The 21,318-nt window shown below is 40.5% G+C and overlaps 1 protein-coding gene across 6 annotated transcripts in view; it reads right to left on the reverse strand.

The window, feature by feature from the left end:
* LNPEP (leucyl and cystinyl aminopeptidase) overlaps positions 1–10,819 on the reverse strand; it is a 90,605-nt gene extending 79,786 nt beyond the window's left edge. For 5 of the 6 annotated variants that reach the window (XR_014147044.1, XR_014147043.1, XR_014147042.1 and 2 more), the window contains exon 1: positions 9,698–10,817. Coding sequence is in view for 2 of the 6 variants with exons in the window: in XM_081826513.1 (XP_081682639.1) it covers positions 9,698–9,716 (19 nt within the window). In the remaining 4 variants the exon portion in view is untranslated. Of the gene's footprint in view, positions 1–9,697 lie in introns of all 6 variants that reach the window. The other variant, XM_081826514.1, reaches the window with a different exon arrangement.
* Between the last annotated feature and the right edge of the window lie 10,499 nt (positions 10,820–21,318).

The raw sequence follows: 21,318 nt of genomic DNA on the forward strand, positions 1-21,318 counted from the left end.
TCTACCCCTCCGATTTCCCCCGCTTCATTCTTCCCCTCCCGCTACCTTCTTCTTCTTCTTTTTTTTTTTCTTAACATCACATTTTAGTTTTTTAACGTAACTTACTAAAACATCTTGGTAATATCTTTAAATAAGAGTCACAGAGCTAGTGAGTGAGGAGCCAGGATTTTAATGCTGGCAGTATGAATTACTCTTCACCATTAGGCTACACTATGCAGTAGTCTTATAAAAAGGAGGTAGATCTCTAAAATGAAAAAAAATAAAATAAAATAAAAGTATAAAAACCAAATATAATTAAGGAAAGCAGTGTGGGATAGGACCTGTGCTCCACCAAGTTTTTTCAAAGAGAGTGTACCAATTTGTGTGTTCATATACATCTTTTTAAAATTTATTCTGCTGGAATGTAAGTTTTCCAAATGCAGAGACCATACTGCATATTCTTACTTGTACTCCAGCTTTAAGAACAAAGCTTGGAACAAGTTAGCACATAGTGAAGGTATATTTTAATATATTTATTTAAGAGGAGAATCTTTTTAAAAGCTATTATCTTTTGGGGCGCCTGGGTGGCTCAGTCGTTAAGCATCTGCCTTGGGCTCAGGTCATGATCCTAGGGTCCTGGGATCGAGCCCTGCATGGGGTTCCCTGCTCCGTGGGAAGCCTGCTTCTCCCTCTCCCACTCCCCCTGCTTCTGTTCCCTCTCTCGCTGTGTCTCTCTGCCAAATAAATAAATAAAATCTTTAAAAAAATAAAAAAATAAAAGCTATTATCTTTTTAAAAAGAGGTAAGTGGGGGCCTGTCCAAAACAAATTTAAAAAATACTTGTTAATTGACACAGTGTAAAATGGTATGCAAGAAGAATTTGTATTAAAATATTCCCTCTATGCTTCTTCTCTGACCCCAACTGCTGACTCCCCAAAAGAAGAAAGGAGCAAGGGGATGTAGAACACTAATTTTGGTTTGCAATATTTTTAGTCTTGATGAAAATAAGAGACAAAGAAAAGCTATTAGCAAGATGTAAAAAGAAATTCACAATAAAAGAAAAATAACAACAAAAAAGAAAACAATTAAGTACATTTGAATCCCAGTATTACTTGGTTTCAATAAAATAGACTTAAGTCCAAAACATTCATCTTCTAAAAAATTTTTTGTACAATAAATTCTGTATATGTGTGTGTGTGCGCACGCTCCTGTATTTGCTTTCTCTGGTTGTTAGTTAGAATGAAATTAATAAAGAACCAAGAGAAAATATAAAATTTATAATAATGTACAAAGTCCTAATAATAATCATTTAATTCTACTTAACAACCCCCAGTCAGAAACACTGTCGACTCCACAGAGGAAATACTCTAGTTAAAATTCTGGCTAGAGGATACCTAAAACACATCAAGTTAACAAGTACAACATGATATCCCAGACTAAAGAATACAAACAGTGCAGAATACTGTCATAATGAACAGAATTCACATAAATATATGCCATTTCATTCCCTTAAAAGTTAACTAATATCCTGGGGCGCCTGGGTGGCTCAGTCATTAAGCGTCTGCCTTCTGCTCAGGTCATGATCCCGGGGTCCTGGGATCGAGCCCTGCATGGGGTTCCCTGCTCCAAGGGAAGCCTGCTTCTCCCTCTCCCACTCCCCCTGCTTCTGTTCCCTCTCTCGCTGTGTCTCTCTCTGTCAAACAAATAAATAAAATCTTTAAAAAAAAAAAAAAGTTAACTAATATCCTTTGGGTAAAAATAAAATTATTGAGCTTAATTTTCAATTTCATTTTCCTTTTCTAAGCTAAATCATTTACTGTAATGTTTATATTTACATCAACTTGTCCTCCAATCAAATTTATAATCTTTATCGGATATAGTTTTTTTTTTTTAATTTCCTCATAACATAGGTCCCACAATCCTTGACAATCCTCAGGGGACCTCTGAGAAACACTTAGTTGTAAAAAGTAATTGAAACTGTTAATGATGTCTAAATATTTGTGCTCATTAATCTCCCGGGTAAATCTACATAACTGCAAATACTTTCTGAAGAGCAAAAGCTAAAGGTTTATTTTAATTCCATCAACTATTTGGATACAGTTTCAAAGAATGTTAACCTATCATAATTCTTTATTTAAAATGAAAAATGGATTTAGGTCTAAAGAATATCTGTGAGTGATTTAAAGAGAATGCATAACACTGATGGAGATCTGCAAAGAAAATGTATGAGAACTCTTCAACATATGCAGAAAGCTTATGGGTTAGAAAATACTTCAACTGGTGAATAAATTTGCTAGAGCTGATGTCAGATTTGAAAAAACTATTTTGCTGATAATTTTGAAATACTTTTCCATCTGACTCATCAGACTGGTAAAATACAAGGGAGATGATAATCTTGAATCTTCATAGCAAAAACGTTGACATCAATTTACAACTTGCTGAGGGTCAGTTTGACTATCATTAACTCATTTAAATGTATATGATAATTATCCAAAAGTCTGGGATTGTAACCACATTTCTGTCTACCAATAGTCATTATCATTTCATTATCTGCCAAGAAAAGCTTCTATGCATGAATTCTTCAAGACTTTATCTCAATAGTGTTTCCTGAATCGGCAATTAATTAAAATAGAGCTATGTACCCAACTGCAATAAACTGCCCTGGAGCAAAATAAGCCACACTTTAGTGAACATTTGCTTATTTCTACCTAATTCAAAACACTATTATCTTATCCCCAAATCAGGCTGGACCCTCCTTTTACATTCAATTATTTTTCTGTGTACTTCCTCCAAATAAAAACTTATCAAGCCTCTCAGTAGCCTGTACTGATACAGATGGAAGGGAGGCTGCTATTCTAAAGAGCAAAGCATTTCTTAGTCCCACTCACACTCAATACTCTACACTCGTCTGAGTTGTTTTTTAAACTAGCCACCCAATCTAGATACTAAAAGGACAATGTCAGTGGCCCAAAGGGCTTAGGTACTTAGCATTTAGTTTAAAGGCCAGAGAAAATACTGCTAATAAGTATAAAGGGGAACCAGCCCAAACTTATGGAAATTACTTTGATAAATCTTGAATATACTAGTTCCTTCCACCAAGCTCCAAGGACCACAGCAGCCTCCCTTACTTAAACATTGAGGACATTTTGACAATTATGGAATGAGACGAAACTAGACAAGGATCACACTACTTCTATCTTCAAATCAAACTATCAATACCAAGTTAAAGAAAGATCTTTAAAACATTTAGCTGTCCTCAATCACTCCCACTAACCACCATGCATTTTTCCTCTAAAAAGAAACTGGGAATGGTATAATGCTGCTGAGATGATGACTGTTCTAACAACTTTTTTAAATCTTATGAAATAACAGTTTCAGCTGTGAGAAATACCATGGCCCAAAGCCTTCTTGCCCAGTGAATGACAGCTGAGGCAGTTGTTCTAAGAAACACTACCACACGGTCCTGGTCATTGCTTGCTGCAAGGTCCAGGAAGGAAAGGAGCACACCCAACCCACAAAGGTACCCATTCTCTCACTGCACTTCCCATTCTCCTGTTAGCCCAGCTTATGAAGCGCTCCCCATAGAAGCATCAGGAAGCCTTTACCTCCCTTCATCCCAGATCACTGGCTTGGCCTCCTTGGACAGCACCAGGGGTCTAGAGAAAACTCTGGACCACCCAATCCCTCAATTTACAAAAAATCCAAACAATTAGCTTAAGTTTTATTTTAGTGGCCGCATTCATGAAATATGTGGAAGGAATGCCCAGGAGACCCTCATTAAGCAATACACACTAAAGGAAAAGAACTTCAAAGGGTCTTTTACTATTGAACTTGCTTCTCCATTGTTTTTTCAAACTCCCTTAGAAGCCTGAATTTTCTTTATTTGGTAAATGAACTGGTTTCTTCCTAGTTTAGATGCTAAGGCTGAACTTTTTAAAAACTAAATTGGTTCATTGTTCAATCATAAGCATCAGTAGAAAAGTGAAGCCAAACCAGGCACTAAAAAATATAAACTGTGATCACGATGCTCCTACAAAGTCAATGGCTCTATATTCCTCTTGCTAATGTTTTTCTTGAAATCTAAAACATTCAGGAAAGTGAACAGTCTTTTTTTTTTTTTTTTTTAAAGTAGGCTCCACGCCCGGTGTGGGCTTGAACTCACAACCCTGAGATCAAGAGTCGCATGCTTGTACCAACTGAGCCAGCCAGACGCCCCCAGGAAAGTGAACAGTCTTAACTTATAAGAGACTATGAATTTTTTTACTATCAGACAGAGAAGTACACAGTATAATTTAACTTGTGGCAAATGTTTTCTATCTCCTTCCAGGGCTTTCAAATGCTAGTCTTAACTCACGCATCCCCTCATCTCTCAATTGCTTTTGTCTAACCAGTCCCATCTACTTGCCCCTTCCAACCCCAATTCCTCCATCTTTCGACCTCACACATCAGTGTCCTACTCTCCAAACTAAACTCATTTCTCAGCCAAAGATTTGCGAGGCTCAAGATATGACCATTTTGGAAATCTCTGCCTATCGGCTTCCCGCTTTACCTTAAATCTCTACATTTCTTTCATCTTCATCACTAATTCTCTTAAGTCCCAATTTTCCCTAAAGATCTTTGGATTCAAAGTCCTACAGGTACTCCCAAGACAATCACATATGGATTACAACAAATCAGGTTACAAGGGAATCCTAACCACCCTTCCATAGACTAAGGAACAAAAACTATTTTGTTTCTGTCCTATTTGCTGAACAGAAACACCACGGCAATGAGCAGCTTTCTTTACAAAGGCCACTAGATACACAAATTGCTGAACCACTACAAAAGCTCCAAAATTTCCCTTGATTCCCAATCCTGGTTTCTTGTGAACACTCAGAAAATGTACATATCTAGGGATTCAAATTTTAAAAAAAGAAAGACTTTCTCTCGTTGCTCCAATAATATTATGGAAAGATCTACTAGTATTATTAGCTCTAGTTCCAACCTCCTACAGTTTTTAAGACATGAGGTAACTAACTGACAGAACACAGTGACACTGTCCTAACCTCAACTGCCAAGAGCCATGGGCCTAATCCAGCTCCATCACAACTTCAGGAGTAACCCTGGCTAAATTCCTTCATATCTCAATTTCCTAATACTTTCACAGAGAGGGTTCAGAATGCTGTTGTTTCCTAACAGAAGTATTACACTGAATCATTACAAATGTGAACTTACTGGTGACAGATGTTACATGAACAGGTTATAAAGACAATTCTGTACATTTATTTCACAATTAGAAAACTATCTTAAAGTTTTATTGCCTTTTTGTTTCTACTATATTTCTTAGTTGTATATTAGCATGAAAACAAAACTAGATTTTTCCATTTCATTTCTCTTATTTAGGTCGGCATTATCTGCTGACAGGTTTGTGGGTTTCCTGCAAGTGTGTCCAGCAGAAAGTCTAGTTGTAAGTGGGCATTCAAAAGACAGTGTTTGATGAATTACTGAAAAGGAAATCACCCCTGGCTTATTTTCTGTATGATAATTTCCTTATAACCAATCTTTCTGGTTATGTATCTTACATCTCTCAAGGATCATCTATAGATAAGTGATAATCACTGATTTTAGGCATGCCTGGGTAGCTCAGTCGGTTAAGCATCTGCCTTCGGCACAGGTCAGGATCCCAGAGTCCTGGGATGGAGCACCTTGTCAGGCTCCCTGCTCTGTGGGGAGCCTGCTTCTCCCTCTGCCTGCCCCTCCCCTTGCTTGTGCTCTTTCTCTCTCTCTTTCAAATAAATAAATAAAATCTTTAAAAAAAAAATCACTGATTTTAATCGTTCCTAAAATATGCTGTCTGTCTCAAGACACACTTTTTTGGAAATTGTTATGCAAAGCAAAGGACTTTCCCCCCACTTCTTTCCTTAAAAACTGGATAGTTTCTAATTACAGCCTCAACCTTAGAATATTAAATGATGTTAATATCTGATTTCTATACAGTCCTATTTCACTTAACTGAAATAGAAAACTCAAGACAGAAGGTAAAAACATATTTTTACTTATATTCCATTACACAGAGCAACAATGATCTTCCATTTTAAGGATTTTCTTTCAATGTGGTCATTTATCATAGAACAAAAGAAATGTTTATATATATATAAACAAAATGGGGTAAGCTCATATTTTTGACTGATGATGCTATTTTGTTAAAAAAAAAGAAATGCATAGCTATAGGACAACTGTTATTTGTAAGATCAAAAGATGAAATCACAATTTGATACTGCCTTACAACCCATTAATACCGAATTTGTTCTCCAGACTTCCCATTTTGGAAGCTGGGTAATAGTTCTAATTGGATGTCAATCTGAAAACAAAAACAAAGATAGTTTGTAAGACAGGTAAATCCCCCTTGTTTGGTTATATACCAGGCAGTAGTACTAAAGTGATTCCTGGGAACTTTGTTCATAAGAAAAAAATGATGAATATATGTATGTATCAGGAAAAAAAGGCCTTCTCCATCAATATGCTTCCAAATCCTGAATTTGCTGACCTAATAAAGTTCTCAAAATCTCCCTTCTGGTGAATACTTCTGGTATCCTCAAAATGAAGTCCCACATTTTTCTAGCCCTAACCTCAGAACTCCTTGATCAGATTCTAAGACTGAGCCTTGACGTTTACAGTCCTTAATGTGAATTTAAATTATTCTCAAATACCCTAATCCTGCAAAGGATTAGGAGAAGAAATAAAGAAATAAAGAGAAATAAAGTCATCAGATAACTACTTGCCCTAATCTAGTACATCTATCAAAACATCTAGAGAGTTGCCATCAATTTTTTGGTTTTTTGTGTGTTTTTGTTTTTTTTTTTTTTTTGTAATATATAAATGACTATTTTCTAAGAGTTTCACCTCTAACTGCCTAACAGGACATAACGGTTACTGGCAAACCAATCTTGAGTACTAGTCCAGCACATCTTTCTCCCCATAAAAAAGTCACCAAGAATCCAAAGCCAGACTGGATATAGTCTGCAGTATGTAATAGTCAGCAGTCCCTTCCCAAGGGCAAGATCAAAAATACCTCCTGAGCCAAATGTGAACTGCTGGCACTAAGGTCCCTTCTTAAAACCCTTTCTGGAGATACACATATTAAATAGGTTGAAGCAGTATGTTACCTGGACAGATTAACATAGGATATTCATCAAATGAACCCATTATCAGCAGGCAAAGACCAGGGAGGGCCCAAGACAAATGAGCCATAGGAGCAGCAAGTTTTGATGGAAAACAGGGAAAGTACAGAAAGCCCTACTGGAATAGATGAGTACTGAAAGTCAAAAATGACAAAACAGAAACTAAATCTGCCTCCTTTACAAATTTCTAGGTCTGAGCGTGAAACCACTGACAACATTTTAATTGAAAGACAAGTGGTTCGGAACTGCTGAAACTGGTTTTGCTAAGCTCTCACACCTCTCTATAAGCAGGGATATATAAGAAAGTGTACGTGGTGAAGATTTTACTAGAAGAGGGTGAATGCGCAACAAAAGCCAAGATCAAGCTTGATAAATCCTGTAATTATAAATTCTAGGGATAATGAAATACTCTGCATCAAAATACTCAGACCTAGGGGAGAAGAATTAGCTGTACGTATCCTTTGTACTCAATAGGATTAAGTACAAAGATAAACATACTTAAACAAGTCCCGTTTAAAGACACTAGAAAAATTCTAAGCTATCCTTCAAAAGGTCTGAAATAAATAAACAGTCAGCCTTAAACCTAAAAAGCACCTCAAGTTGCTAGGAGCTAATTTTTGGTTGACTTTAGATGTTGTAGTTTCTAGTTCCTTGTTAAAGGACACTTCGATAAGCCTTCAACAAGTGATTAACACATTAACTAAAATGTTGCACCGTCAAACTGTTTCCAGCAGATTCTGAAAATCTGGAGGACAGGAAAAAGAATAAAAATCCAATTTCCTACATAGTAGTTGAAGCATTCCTCCCTCTTTGTTACCTCTCTGGGACTTTTCCATCGTCCTCTCAAATGTGACAATCTGCAAATATTAAATATTAACATCAGGAGGAACATATTTTAAGAAGGGAGAAAAGACCCCAGTTGGAGGATCTGACAATGTATTTTAATTCTGTAGGCACAGGTCTTCCAAATCAACTAGCACTAGTCTTGACCAAATCGGTGACTCAGCCTTGTAGGGAATTTTTTTTAAGTGAAAGTTCACATTTAAAATCCTACAAACATGGAAGCTCTAGGTATTCTACCTAGGACAAAGAAAAAGCCTTGGAATATTCATTTGAAAGGATTTAATGATTTGTATTAAACATATTTTACACTTAAAATACTAGATGGTCTCTAAGTTTACTTTCAGCTCCAGTATTCCTTAATTCTCTTAGTAACTTTACCCCACTATTCTTAGAGCCTTAGAAATTACAAATAGAACCTGAATGAGAAAGGAAATTCAGAATTAAAGTTGCCATCATTAAGCCTAATTAGACAGTACAGACAGGAAGATGGCAGTAGAATAAAGCATTCTGAGTTAGGGACAGGGAAGAATATAATGAGTAATTTGCAGTCCTATGAATGAACAGCATACAACAAAGTCTGGCTAGGGTTTGGGATATAGTGGGCAATGTCTCTATCTCTTGAGGCAAGTGACCCACCTAAACCGGAGTAGACGCTGGCTTCTATTAATGCGACAAACTGTCTACCTGAAGTAACAAACCACCCGCAAGAAAATACATGTCAACTACAGAGTGAATCGTCTAATTTTAGTGTGAATTCTCCCTTACTGGCATTCTTCCTACTTTCTGTCCCAAAAGGAAATCCATATCCTCAACGCCACAAAATGGTAAGACATCTCACCCCTGTATTGTGACTCTGGCACTTCTGGTCCAAACAAAAGCCATCGGTTTTAACTAGGGTGGGATTTATTCTGTCCATTCAGTAAAGAGCTGTGGCTGTTTGCAGGGCTTCCTGCAGGCTTCTGCTTTGACTCTCGCCTCATGTCACATTGTGATATCACCATGACGGACCCCTGATATTTAATGAGTCTTCGACTGAAAAACTGGTATTATCGGGAGCCCGTGAAAGGAAGCTTGAACGCCCTGCAGAGTGCCTCACCAACAGACAGGAGGGTGACAATGCGGGCAGGCACCTCCTCGACAGAGCAGGACCAAGCAAGCCTTTCTGCAAGTTTCCCTTCCTTCTACTAAATTAACCTGCCAAGCACCCCCCCACCCCGCCCTGTTAGGAAAAGTCACGCAGGCAACTCGAGGAAGGACAACGGGGGACAGCTCCTTGCGCACCACACAAGTTTGGTTTGGCAGTGGCCGAGGCTTAACCCTTGCTGCCAGAAGAGCCTTGGCGGACACCACCTTCTCCAGGGGCAAACCCAGAAGGCCAACTTTCCCCTCCTCTGCGCAAAGCAGCCCAAACTTTGCTGTTCGCGCACCTGGCCACGCAGCGCAGCTTCGGTCTGGAGGCACCCGACGCCCCCAGGCCCTCGGCAGACGGTGGCACTGACCTTCACGCCAGCCCCCGGTCCTGCGCCGGCCTCGGCCCGCCCCCCCACCCACCTCCAGGCTCCAGCTGCCTCCCCCAGTCCGCTTCCACCGCCCTCAAACCCTCGTGGGAAACCCACGGTGGGGGCGACTGCAGCTCGATCCCGCGTGTCCCGACGGCCAACGTCCCTCTGCCCCCCAGAGAGTCCCAACCCCGACGCCTCTGCTCGCCTACTCACCGTTAGTAAAGGGATCCATTTTCCCCCCGCCGCTGTGCCTTACAGCCGAAGCGCCCAAGCTTCCTACTCCAAGAACTGAAGCGGCCCTGTCGACTGAGCATGCCCAGCGCGGCCGCCAGGGGCTGTCGGGGAGGTGCCGAGAGGGGCGGCGCCGCTCCGCCGCTCTGAGGTTCCGCTGCTCCGGGTTTTTGCAACAGCTGCAGAAAGAGCGAGGGAGGCCGGAGGGAAAAACACCTCACAGCCCGATGCCGACTCCTGGGAGAGGAAAGGGAGGAGCGGGTTAGAGGTGGGGGCAGCCTCATGGGCGAGGCTTGAAAGAGCCACGCCCCTCCAGGAAGACCTGCCGCTCAGGCTCTTCAATACTGGGGCACAGTATTCAGTCATTCAGCAAAGATGACGGCCCACTGCATCCCGGCCCGGCCGGGTCCTAGGCGCCGGGAACCCGATACTGCACCCCAAAACAACGACCAATGCCCCGTGTAGTGGACATTCCAGAGACAGGACAATAAACAAACACAGAAGGCACACAAGACTGAAAGAAATGTCCCGCTGAGCATTAAATCAGAGTGATGTGATGGAGAGTGAGTGGATAGCTAATTCGGACGGCTTGGTGAACAGAGGCCTCACTGAGAGGTGCCACTGAGGCCGCGATCTGGAGGCAGAGCTGGCGCCCCGGGCGAAGGTCGCTCCCCAGAATTCGAAGCTTCGGTTTCCCTGCGGAGACTGGCTCCAGATTGCTCACTTCGCCAAGGCCAGAGGGAGCAGGTGCTGTGGGTCATCCCGGAAGGGCTGCCCGCCCACACCAGAGTGGTCCCTAGCAGTAGGAGGCCAGGAGACGGATGGGAGGGCGGGGACCCCCGCAGGGCCCCAGATGCCCAGGTTCCAGTCCTACCGCGCGGGCAGTTCAGGGTGCGGCCTCTACATGCAAGCGGATCACAAAACCTGGAGCTGGATTCGCCGGGGGTGCGGGCGCCGCGATATATGAGCAGAAGGCCTGCTGGAGCCGAGCTTTAAATCAACACCTGCGGCTCCAGTGGGTGCAGCCGCAGGGGCCGGTGGCCAGGCCAGGCGAAGCTACCGAGTTGAAGCGGAAACTCTCTAAGTTGCTCCTGCCTCCTCTACTCGCGCCATTGCCTCCAACCGCGAGCCAGCATTGTTTTCAGTGTCAAATCCAAGCATTACCCCGCGAACCTACGGGATGGAACAACCAGGGCCCCAGGGACCCCGGGTTCGTAGGGGCCCGCCTCCTTATCCCTTGTTCGAAGTGGGCGCGCCGCTACGCTCGCAGTGAAAGCCTCGGCCCTCCCAGCGCGCCGCCACAGCCTCCTTCCCTTCCTCCCCTCCCGCAGCCCTGGCCCCAGCAGCGACTTGGCTCTGGCTGTGCCTCACTGCGCCTGCCAACTGTCACACACTCCTCCGGGGCTGTCAAAAGCAGTACGTCGGGTGCAAACAAGCCGGCGGCGGCCGCAAACAGCCTGGGCAAACAGGGACGGCTGGGGCGTCGTTTGACCCGTACGGAATTAGAAATTAGGTTTTAAAGAAGTGATATCGAAGTGCAATATTGTATTTTTAAATGTCAACTGTATTAAATCACCCCCTTTCCATTCCATGTTTAAAACCTCCAGTGGGTACCAATCGCAGTTAAAATAAAAGCGAAACTCCTGGTCTAACTCCGGATCCTCCTCTACACGTGCTAACGAAGCTTTGGCCACAGAGGCCTTCTTGCAGTTCCTGGAAGTCCACAAGTTCTATCCAGCATTGTTAACCATCCCTCTTGCGTGTTCCTTGCGCAAGAATGATTCCTTCTGCCTGGTACTTTGCCTGCTGGTATCTTCTTGTCCTCTAGGTCTCGACTCAAATGTCACCTCTGCAGAGAGCCTTTCCCTGACCACACACGGAAAATAGCCACAAACAGTCTCCTGGACCCTGCTTTTCTTCACAGCACTCATCACTCTCTGAAACCATGCTTCTGTTTGTTGTTTCAGTATTATCAATCTCCCTCTCAAGAATGAAAGCTCCATGAAGGGAGGGTTATTACCTTTTTAAGGGCTGTATCCTAACCCAAGGTAAGTATGCAATAAATAATTTATGAGTGCCTATGTGAACAGATGCAGTGGTAGAGTTCTAGTTCATTTGCAATGTTGAAAATTCTGCCAGAAACAGTAGTATGTTTGTAATCATTCCAGAGAAGATGTCTGTGTCCTATGATACCTCAAAGTTGCTCTTTCCCCACTGTGTTAAGCATAGTCCAAGCCCTTAGGCTCCCCTCCTTCCCCGGGGCACTTAAGAATCCCAAACAGGAAGTGAACCACAGGGTTGGTGCCGTGGGTGTTCAGAGGTTATATAGTATATGCAGGGCTGGATTTTATTAAAAGGACTCCACACCTTATATTGCTCAGATAAGAGACTCGTCCCTATACTTTAGCTCAGGTCATGTTCCTTTGGAGTTATTTTTGCAGCCAAAGCACTTAGTATCAGAGATATTTAAAACTCCACAGAGTGTTAAGTCTCCTCACCTCACCTTACCTGTAAGCTAGAGTCTATCATGCTTTTAAGTGTGAAACACGTTATCTTGTGTTTTGTCTTAAATACTTCAATTCTGCAGACTTGTGGTAAAAATGCTTCACTGCTGCAGTAGCAAATTAGGTGGGTCATCATGTCTTTCTGAGATATGAGAAAGAGATAAATAACTTCTTTATCCTCTCTGCCAACCTCTTGCCTCCCATCCCTCCCCCATTCCTACACACACACACACACACACACACACTAAGGACATTTAAGGACTTGTGGTTTTGTAATGGAGTGTAAAAAGAGTAAGCAAGCAAAATGTTTCAGAATCCTAACTACCCTCAAAAGAATAATAATAAATTTTGTTTTGGAGTGCCTGGGTGGCTCAGTCATTAAGCGTCTGCCTTCGGCTCAGGTCATGATCCCAGAGTCCTGGGATCCAGGCCCGTATCGGGTTCCCTGCTCGGCAGGAAGCCTGCTTCTCCCTCTCCCATTCCCTCTGTTTGTGTTCCCTCTCTCACTGTGTCTCTCTCTGTCAAGATAAATAAATAAAATCTTTAAAAAATAATAATAATAAATTTTGTTTTGCTTTATTCTGGGGATTTCTTCGTGGTATTTTGTTTTTGTTTGTTTGGATACCATTTTACATTTGACTTCATGAAGACTTTTTGAGGGAACACAATTTCATAAATTTGCTACTGATTATGTTTCAGTCTTTAACCTCCTCTTATCCTCCTACACAGAGCTTCTTCTTTAGTTTAAGGATATAATACTTTAAATTATTATGAAGTTACTATTCATTATCAGAGGAGATAGTGTGACATTATCTGCTATACCTATTTTCAAAATCCTTGCTGTCTACCATTTAACATTTGAAAACCAAATAGTTGGAGGGCTAAATATAATATAAATAGCATGAGAGGAAAAAATATAAACTCCCTGAGTAACAAACAGCATTTATTTATAAAGAAGCAGCATATTAGCTAACCAATGAATATAGAAACTTTTTTTTTTCCATCAAAATAAAGCACTTGGTCTGCCATGGATCAACTAATTCCAGTCTCAATTTAATAGATGAGATCAATTCTGGAAAGGTTAGAGTCACTCACAGTCCCATGACAGACAGAGACTGGAACTCAGGTGGTCTGTGTTCTAAACCAGAGCTCTTGAGTTTGTTATTGTTTCCCTATTCCCATAGAGAATTTAAGGGTCAGTGGCAATAATTCACAAAAGGGATATGGAGTAAAGAGAAGTAGAGCTAACTTCAGGCTACTAGAAGACTGTTCCAGGGACGCCTGGGTGGCTCAGTCGGTTAAGCGTCTGCCTTCGGCTCAGGTCATGATCCCAGGGTCCTGGGATCGAGTCCCGCATCGGGCTCCCTGCTCCGCGGGGAGCCTGCTTCTCCCTCTGCCTCTGTCTCTCTCTCTGTCTCTCATGAATGAATAAAAAAAATAAAAATCTTTAAAAAAAAAGAAGACTGTTCCATTAATTATTTAATTGATGTTCCAATTTAATTTACTGACATTCCATGTGAACTTTTAAGTTTAGCGTTATTAAATATCTTTTCTAATTATTTTGAAATAAGCTAAACAATACATTAATTCAGTGTACACATCGGAAAATGATAAGTATTCAGCGCTCTTGAATAAATGGAGGATGCTGCTTGCTTCCAGGACAAAGATGACCACCATGAGGTTTCCAGCTACTCCAGACTCTACCCAGTCACCCTAAGGACCAGAGGCACTATCTCATTACACCTGTAACCTATTTGCAGCACACATGCTCTGCATCAATTAGTGGTATTTGGAGCCATCACAAATTAAGAAATGTTTAGAGCACTAAGGAAAGCAATATAATTATCCAACAGCATTCCTGTAGAGCTTAGACATTAGCAAAAAGATTCAGCTAAATAAACTGAAAGGTTATTAGAAAGGAAATGTTATATAGTAGTTCAGATGCTTTGGCCTACAGAAGCCAAAATGCTGAATCAAATTAGTATAAACATTAAGGAAATTTATCATCTCACATAAGTGCAAAGATAAGACAGTCTCTAGTCACAGCTCCCACCCTTACCAAGAACCCTGCTTCTCACTCTGTCCGCTCTGTGAGCAATTTTCCAAAAGACTGAGCATCCTGTGGACAGAAAGGAGGCTGCATCACAGAAGGAGAAGAAACTTTTTCTTTGGTGTCTCTTTCTCAAGAGCAAGGAAACTTTTCTCAAAAATTCCCCATTAGAATCCTTCTTTGGTTTCAATTGCCAAACCTGAATTTTGTACATTTCTAAACCAATCACTGGAAATAAAAACAGGGTTACTATGAGTGGTTTCTTAAAGCAGAGTTTAGGAATGCTGAGTTCAGTATCACTTCCCTGTTTCATAGGGGGAAATGGGAGGAACTTGGGTAAAATCATTTTTATTATTCAGAAGGGAAAATGAGAAGGTTAAGCAACCAAAATGTCAAATAGGCAACCTAAATGTCCACTGAAGGTTATAAACACTGATATATAAATAATATATAATACATATATAAAGATTTTATTTATTCATTTGCACGCACGTGCAAGAGAGAGAGAGAAAGTACAAGCAGGGGGAGCGGCAGGCAGAGGGAGGAGCAGACTCCCTGCTCAGCAGGGAGCCCAATGTGGGGCTCATCCCAGGCCCCTGGGATCATGATCTGAGCTGAAGACAGATGCTCAATCGACCGACTGAGCCACTCAGGTGTCCCAACACTGATATATTTTAATAATATTTTGATAATGATTTCTTTAAACCCTAAGGTACTTGTCACAAGAAAAGTAAAGATAGAGCCCAGTTCAATGTAATTTTTCATGTAATTGATCAATGTAATTAGGATTCCAAACCAAGAAATGGGGTATATTATTAAACTTCAAATTCTGATCTGGAAGTAACTACTAAAATGGAAAAATAAATTAGGCATTTATATTAGTTTGCAAAGGCTGCTATAAAAAATTATCACAATCTAGGTAGCTTAAACAACAGGAATTTATTGCCTCATAGTTCTGGAGGCTAGAAGCCCAAGATCAAGGAGTCAGCAGGGCCATGTTCTCTCTGAAGCACCAGGGAAAAGTATGTTCCAGGCCTCTATCCTAGCTTCCTTGGCTGGTGGCAGTATAACTCCAGTCTTCAGATGGCATTTTCCCTGTGTGCACACTTAATGTCCCTATTTTCTCTTTTAATAAGGGAACTAGTCATGTTGGATCAGGGGCCCACCCTTCTCCAGTATGACCTCATCTTAACTAGTTACATCTGCAATGACCTTATTTCCAGTGAAGTCACATTCTGAGGTAATGAGGGTTATGACTTCAACATGTGAATTTTGGTTGGGGGGGATGCACTCTTCAATTCATTGTAACAGCATCTTTCTAACAGAAATAAATTTGAAGAAAGAAATAAAGTATCAAGAAAGATGTGACTACAAAGGATAGCATCAAGAAGTAAAAAGACAACCCACAGAATGGGAGAAAATATCTGCAAGTCATATAACTCACAAGGGACTTGTATCTGGAATATATAAAGAACTCTTACAACTCAATAATAAAAGACAAATCAATTAAAAATGAGCAAAAGATCTGAATAGACATTTCTCCAAAGAAGACATACACATGACCAATAAACACACGAAAAGATGGTCCATATCATTAGCCATAAAGCAAATGCAAATCAAAACCACAATGAGAAGCCACTTCACGGTATGGCTAGGCTCAGGCTTAGGATGGCTCGAATCAAAAAGGTAGACATAATAAATGTTGGTGAAGATCTAGAGAAATTGGAAACTTCCTATACCTATGGTGGGAATATAAAATGGTACAGTTGTGTTGAAAAATAGTCTGGCAGGTTCTCAAAAAGCTAAACATAGAGTTAACAAATGATCCAGCAATTCCACTCCTAGCTGTATAGCCAAAATAATTGAAAATCTATGTCTATACAAAAACTTGTACAGGAATGTTCATAGCAGCATTATTCATAATAGCCAAAAAGTATAAACAACACAAATGTTCATCAAAGAAGTCAGTTACAGAAGACCATATATTGTATTATTCCATTTGTATGAAAAGTTCAGACTGGCAAAATGATAGAGAAAGTGGATTAATGGTTGCCAAAGATGGTAGGGAGAGAGTAGTAGGAAGCCACTACCCATAGGTATGGGGGCTTCTTGTTGGGGTGATAAAAATGTCCTAAGATCAACCATGTTGATAGATGCACTCTGTAAATGTCCTAAAAACCATTGCCTCTGTGACTGGGGCAATTTGCTTAATCTCCCTGGGCTTCATTTTCTCCTTTGTAAACCAAGGAGACAAGTACCACCCTCTTAGGGTTATTGTAAGAGTAAGATGAATTAACACACCAAATGTGCTTTGAACAGAGACTGGCAGAAAATAAGCACTAAGGATGTATTTGCTATTACTATTAGTTGTGAACTGTGAAATTTTAATACCATGTATATTGCATGCAAAAAAATAAAAAAGCTTAGACTTGCAAAGCATAATGTGAGAGCAACAAATTTATTTGATGCTGATATATTCCAACCTGATAATTTAAAATAATGATGTTCTGCAGAAACTGAGTTCTTGAAATTGCTATCTAAGCCCTGCATCATTTGGGGCCCAGCCAGGCTAGGAAGTGTCAGGGATGGTGGACCTTGCTTCCGGCTATGAAAACCAATCATAGGTCCTCTTCTATAAAAGTCAGAAGATATAAATGATATTTTTAGAAATTATCTCTAGCTGGAATTTTTGATTGACCTGCTCTTTTGAGGGAGATGTTTACACTCCTGAAGATTCTGATTCAGTTTTCCTTCTCCTTTATTTCTAGCAGCCTTGCTAGCACAGAGCCTGTCTAAGATTCCTTCCCATTAAATGTGTCCTTCAGGTTTTTGTTTGTTTTTGAGCATGAGAAGGTACTGTAATATTTATGCAGAAAATTACACTTGACTGTGATTCTTGGCTGACTCCGGGATGACTCAGATGCTCTTTTCCCCCCTCTAGCTGATAACTGCCAGCACAGGTTGTCCGTCAGTCAGCAACATTTGTGGGGTGCCTATGGTGCGCAGAACGCCAAAGAGAGGAGCTACGGTTTTGCTTTTAAGGTGCTCGCAATACACTGGGCCAGTCTGGACAAGCACGCAGGATATATGCGTAATGTGCAACACATGACACAGAAGTATACATATGTACTAGCAGGACCAGCCTGGGGCAAAATTGACAAGTAGGGGGCTCTGAGTTCTGCTAGGTCCCATTTTCCATTTTCCTTTCTCTAATTCTAGATGCTGCTTCACACAGTCAACAAATATTTATCAAATGCCTCCTGTACATAACACCCTTGAGTAAGTGACGGATACTGCCTTCCAGAGCTTCCTACCAAACCAGTATTTTCTGGAGTGTTGCCCTTGTTCCAGAACCCACCCACCCCAATCCTCTCTCCCAGTTTCAGGTTTCTCTCTCCCCTTAGGGCTCTTTTCTCAGCTAGCTATAAAGAACTAAGTATTCATTTTTTTTAAAAAAAGATTTTATTTATTCATTTGACAGAGATAGAGACAGTGAGAGAGGGAACACAAGCAGGGGGAGTGGAAGAGGGAGAAGAAGGCTTCCCGCCAAGCAGGGAGCCCAATGTGGGGCTCGATCCCAGGACCCTGGGATCATGACTTGAGCCGAAAGCAGACGCTTAATGACTGAGCCACCCAGGCGCCCCGAACTAAGTATTCATTTAAACAAAATTTAAAAGTCTCACTAAAGCATGACTAAGGAGTTACAATTGAATAACTTTTATTAGCCCAAAGGAATGACTCTGTAATGGTGAAATTACAGAAAAAAGGCAACTGGATAAGAGAAGATGTATTTTGAAAAAAAAGTCTATGAGGTTTCCTTTTTTTAGATAGCATTTTTTAGATCTGGACTTGCAAGGCCAACACTGCAGGTGTTATTTCTATCTAGGTCCTCAGTGAGATGGAGGAGACAATAGTATGTATATTCCCCTTGACCTTAAAATCCAAACAGCTAGGCTGCCCAGAGAAACAGTTACCTGAAACTAGGAGAATAATATGCTTTTTCTACCATGTAATTGTTTTTCTAGAATATAGAACATTATTTTTAAAACAGTGCTCTGAAAAAGAACAAAATAAAATAAAACAGCGCTTTGATCAGTAACTGTTGCCTATAGATAAGGCGCAAGTTAGAATAAGAATAAACAAATGCAAACCTTTAAATGCTGTATGACCTCTCTCATTAACCAACAACTCATTCTTTGTTGCTTAAGTGACCCTAATTTAGTCCTTGAGGTGAGTTGAATTAACTTGCCCAGTCTGACTCCTGAGGGCTCTGTCTGGTTCACATGAATTGTGCATAGTTGTTTCAGACCAGATCTTGTCTTTGATCTTTATCAGCTTGAGTCTCTTGACCTGTTTACCCCTTACCAGCTTAAAAAGCTCTTGTTTATCCTTCTAAAATTCCTACTACTCATCTTTGGGCCTGTATCTGGAGGCATGAACAGAAAGAAAATAAAAGTATATGCTAATCGCCTTGGGCCATGAAGACAATTGTTTCTGTTTCAGAAAAAGTTCTCCAACCCCCATCCCAGCCTCTTGCCATATTTGAGTGTTTAGGGTGTTCAACCTATCCTTTTCCCAACTCAAACTCAAAATAATTAGAAATGAGAATTTCCAAGCTCAGTTTACTAGAGAACAGTTTTTAATGAGGAATATAGTTTTAAAACCAAGAAATAATGTCCTTTGTATCCCTTAAGTCTTTTCATAGACAATTTACTCTGTCTACCTTAAAATGGGGTTTGTAATTATAACTGGAGTATTGTTCGGATGAGTACAGGGACATGTCAACGTGTGAATTCCTTACAGAAACATGAACCTGAAATGATGTATTGAAAGAAAGAAATATGGCATAATTCAACAGAGGGAGGCATGAACTTTGAAGTGTGGGAAATCATATGTGTGAATACCTAAAGGTGAGAATTAATTAATCATGTACTGAGAATAGGAAACTGGTTTCCTGACTTTATCTGGGAATATGGTAGAAGATGAAAACTTTTGGAGAAAAGAGAACAAAATAAGCAAAAGGTCTTGAAGTTATGGTTGCAAAGAAAAGTTTGCGAAAGTGATTGAGACATAGAAATTCTTTTCACCCCGTCAGTTAAGTCTACATTTCTGAGACTTCCTAGCCATTTCTCCTATGAATATTGGAAATTTTTCCTGATTTAAATCCTGAAAAAATGATCTGTTAATACTGCTAACTTCCTGATACAATATTAGGCATCCCACAACATTATTTATGAGAAATCGATACTACACAGTCAATTCTGCAAACCAATTTCCATCCTAAGGAGCCTCTTATGTAAAAGTGTTGGGCATTTGCACATTGTTGAAAATAAATCATTGTAGCTTCTGGGAATATGGTAGACTAGGTACCTTGACTGACCTTCTTGATAAGAATAATTAAAAATGTAGAATTAGAAAAAATTTTTTTAATTGTTTGAATATATTAGTGACCTGGAAAGCTAGTAAGAAATAGTCATGGATCAAAAACTAATTGAAGGCAGGAACCCTGAGGGGTAAGCAGAAGGCTGAAGGCAGTGTTCACCTTGAGGGCTTTTTTTTTTTTTTTTTTTGCCTTGGAGCATAGAAAGGACAGATGGGAGAGCCTGAGCTTGCCCAAGTTGGGAAACATAATAGCAAACAAAATTCAGGTACAGCCCTGTTTACAAAAGACTCATCTGAAGCTAAATACAGACAAATTCAAAGTAAAAGGATACAGAAAAATACATCAAGCAAATATCATTCAAAAGAAACCAGTGGTACATCTGTGTAAATATCTGGGGAAGCTGTACTTTACCAGGCAAAGTGTTACTGGATATAAAAGATTAACCTTTGGTACTGACAAGCACAGGATACAGGTGTAAAGAGAAAGTGAATTAGTGGTGCCTAGGTGGCTCAGTAGGTTAGGAATTCAACTCTTGATTTAGGCTCAGTTCATGATCTCAGAGTCATGGGATCAAGCCCCAGGCTGGGCCCTGTGCTCAGGAGGAGTCTACTTGAGATTCTCTCTCCCTCTCCCTCTGCCCCTCCCCCTGCTTGCTCTTGTGTGCGCACCCATGCTCAAAATCGCTCTCTCTCACTCTCAAATAAATAAATAAATGTTTAAAAAGAAAATAAATTAACACCCCCTTTCAGGAAAATAATTGGCACTATCTATTAAAATATTAGATTACATAAAACACACACGTGTTTCAACCCAGCTAACCCACTTTTCATAATATTTTTTGCCCTTTCGTGCTCGCTTCGGCAGCACATATAATATTTTTCGCCCTTTCTTCCTTAGGATTTGGAGACATGACTTTGATGAATGAGATTAAGTTTTCGGGGAGCAGACACTATAACAGATAAATGATGTAAAGCCTGTAAACATAAAGGTTGTAAACCCTTAAATGCTGAAATGAAAAATAGTGACTCATGGTTAAATGGAAGAAAGGAGATCAATAACGAATATAAGTAAAACGATGTTGCAGAGTAAAAATGTGGCCATTTTAAATAATCTTGTGTTTGGTAGACATCAATGTTCAATTGAAAAACTAGCCTCTGGGATTATTTGGAGATTCCCCTTATAGTTAGGATGGAATAAGCCCCCTCCCCCCACTCAAAACAAAACAAAACAAAAAACCCCCAGGAACGTCCCTCCGAAAATCAGGATCTCTGATCATTTGATTCTGTGGAACCTCAAATAGACCCCATGACACAGCAAGGAATGAAATGCACAAGGATATACATGAAGTAGGACAAGAAATTCCTATCATGGTGATAAAGTTGGACTCTTGAGGGCTGAAGTCCCCATTCTCCCTGACACAAAGCCTAAAAGGGAACAAGACATTGGTTTTTAGGCTCCTTTGATCTGGAAGATTTCTCATTCTGAGTGGGCTTCGGAGACCACAAAATTCGCCCAAGGCTCTGTGGGAATTCAGCAGGCATGGAGCCGTGTCTGCTCCCTCCATCATCCATTCATGATCTTGTATATTAGTATTTCACAACTTGTTTGTTCATTTGGGGAAAAGGAAGTAAAACTAACTTTTGCAGAGTCTTAGTTGGTACTGGGG

This window comes from Leptonychotes weddellii, chromosome 7, assembly GCF_054177405.1.
Source record: "Leptonychotes weddellii isolate Sample4059 chromosome 7, ASM5417740v2, whole genome shotgun sequence".
Lineage (NCBI taxonomy): Eukaryota > Metazoa > Chordata > Mammalia > Carnivora > Phocidae > Leptonychotes > Leptonychotes weddellii.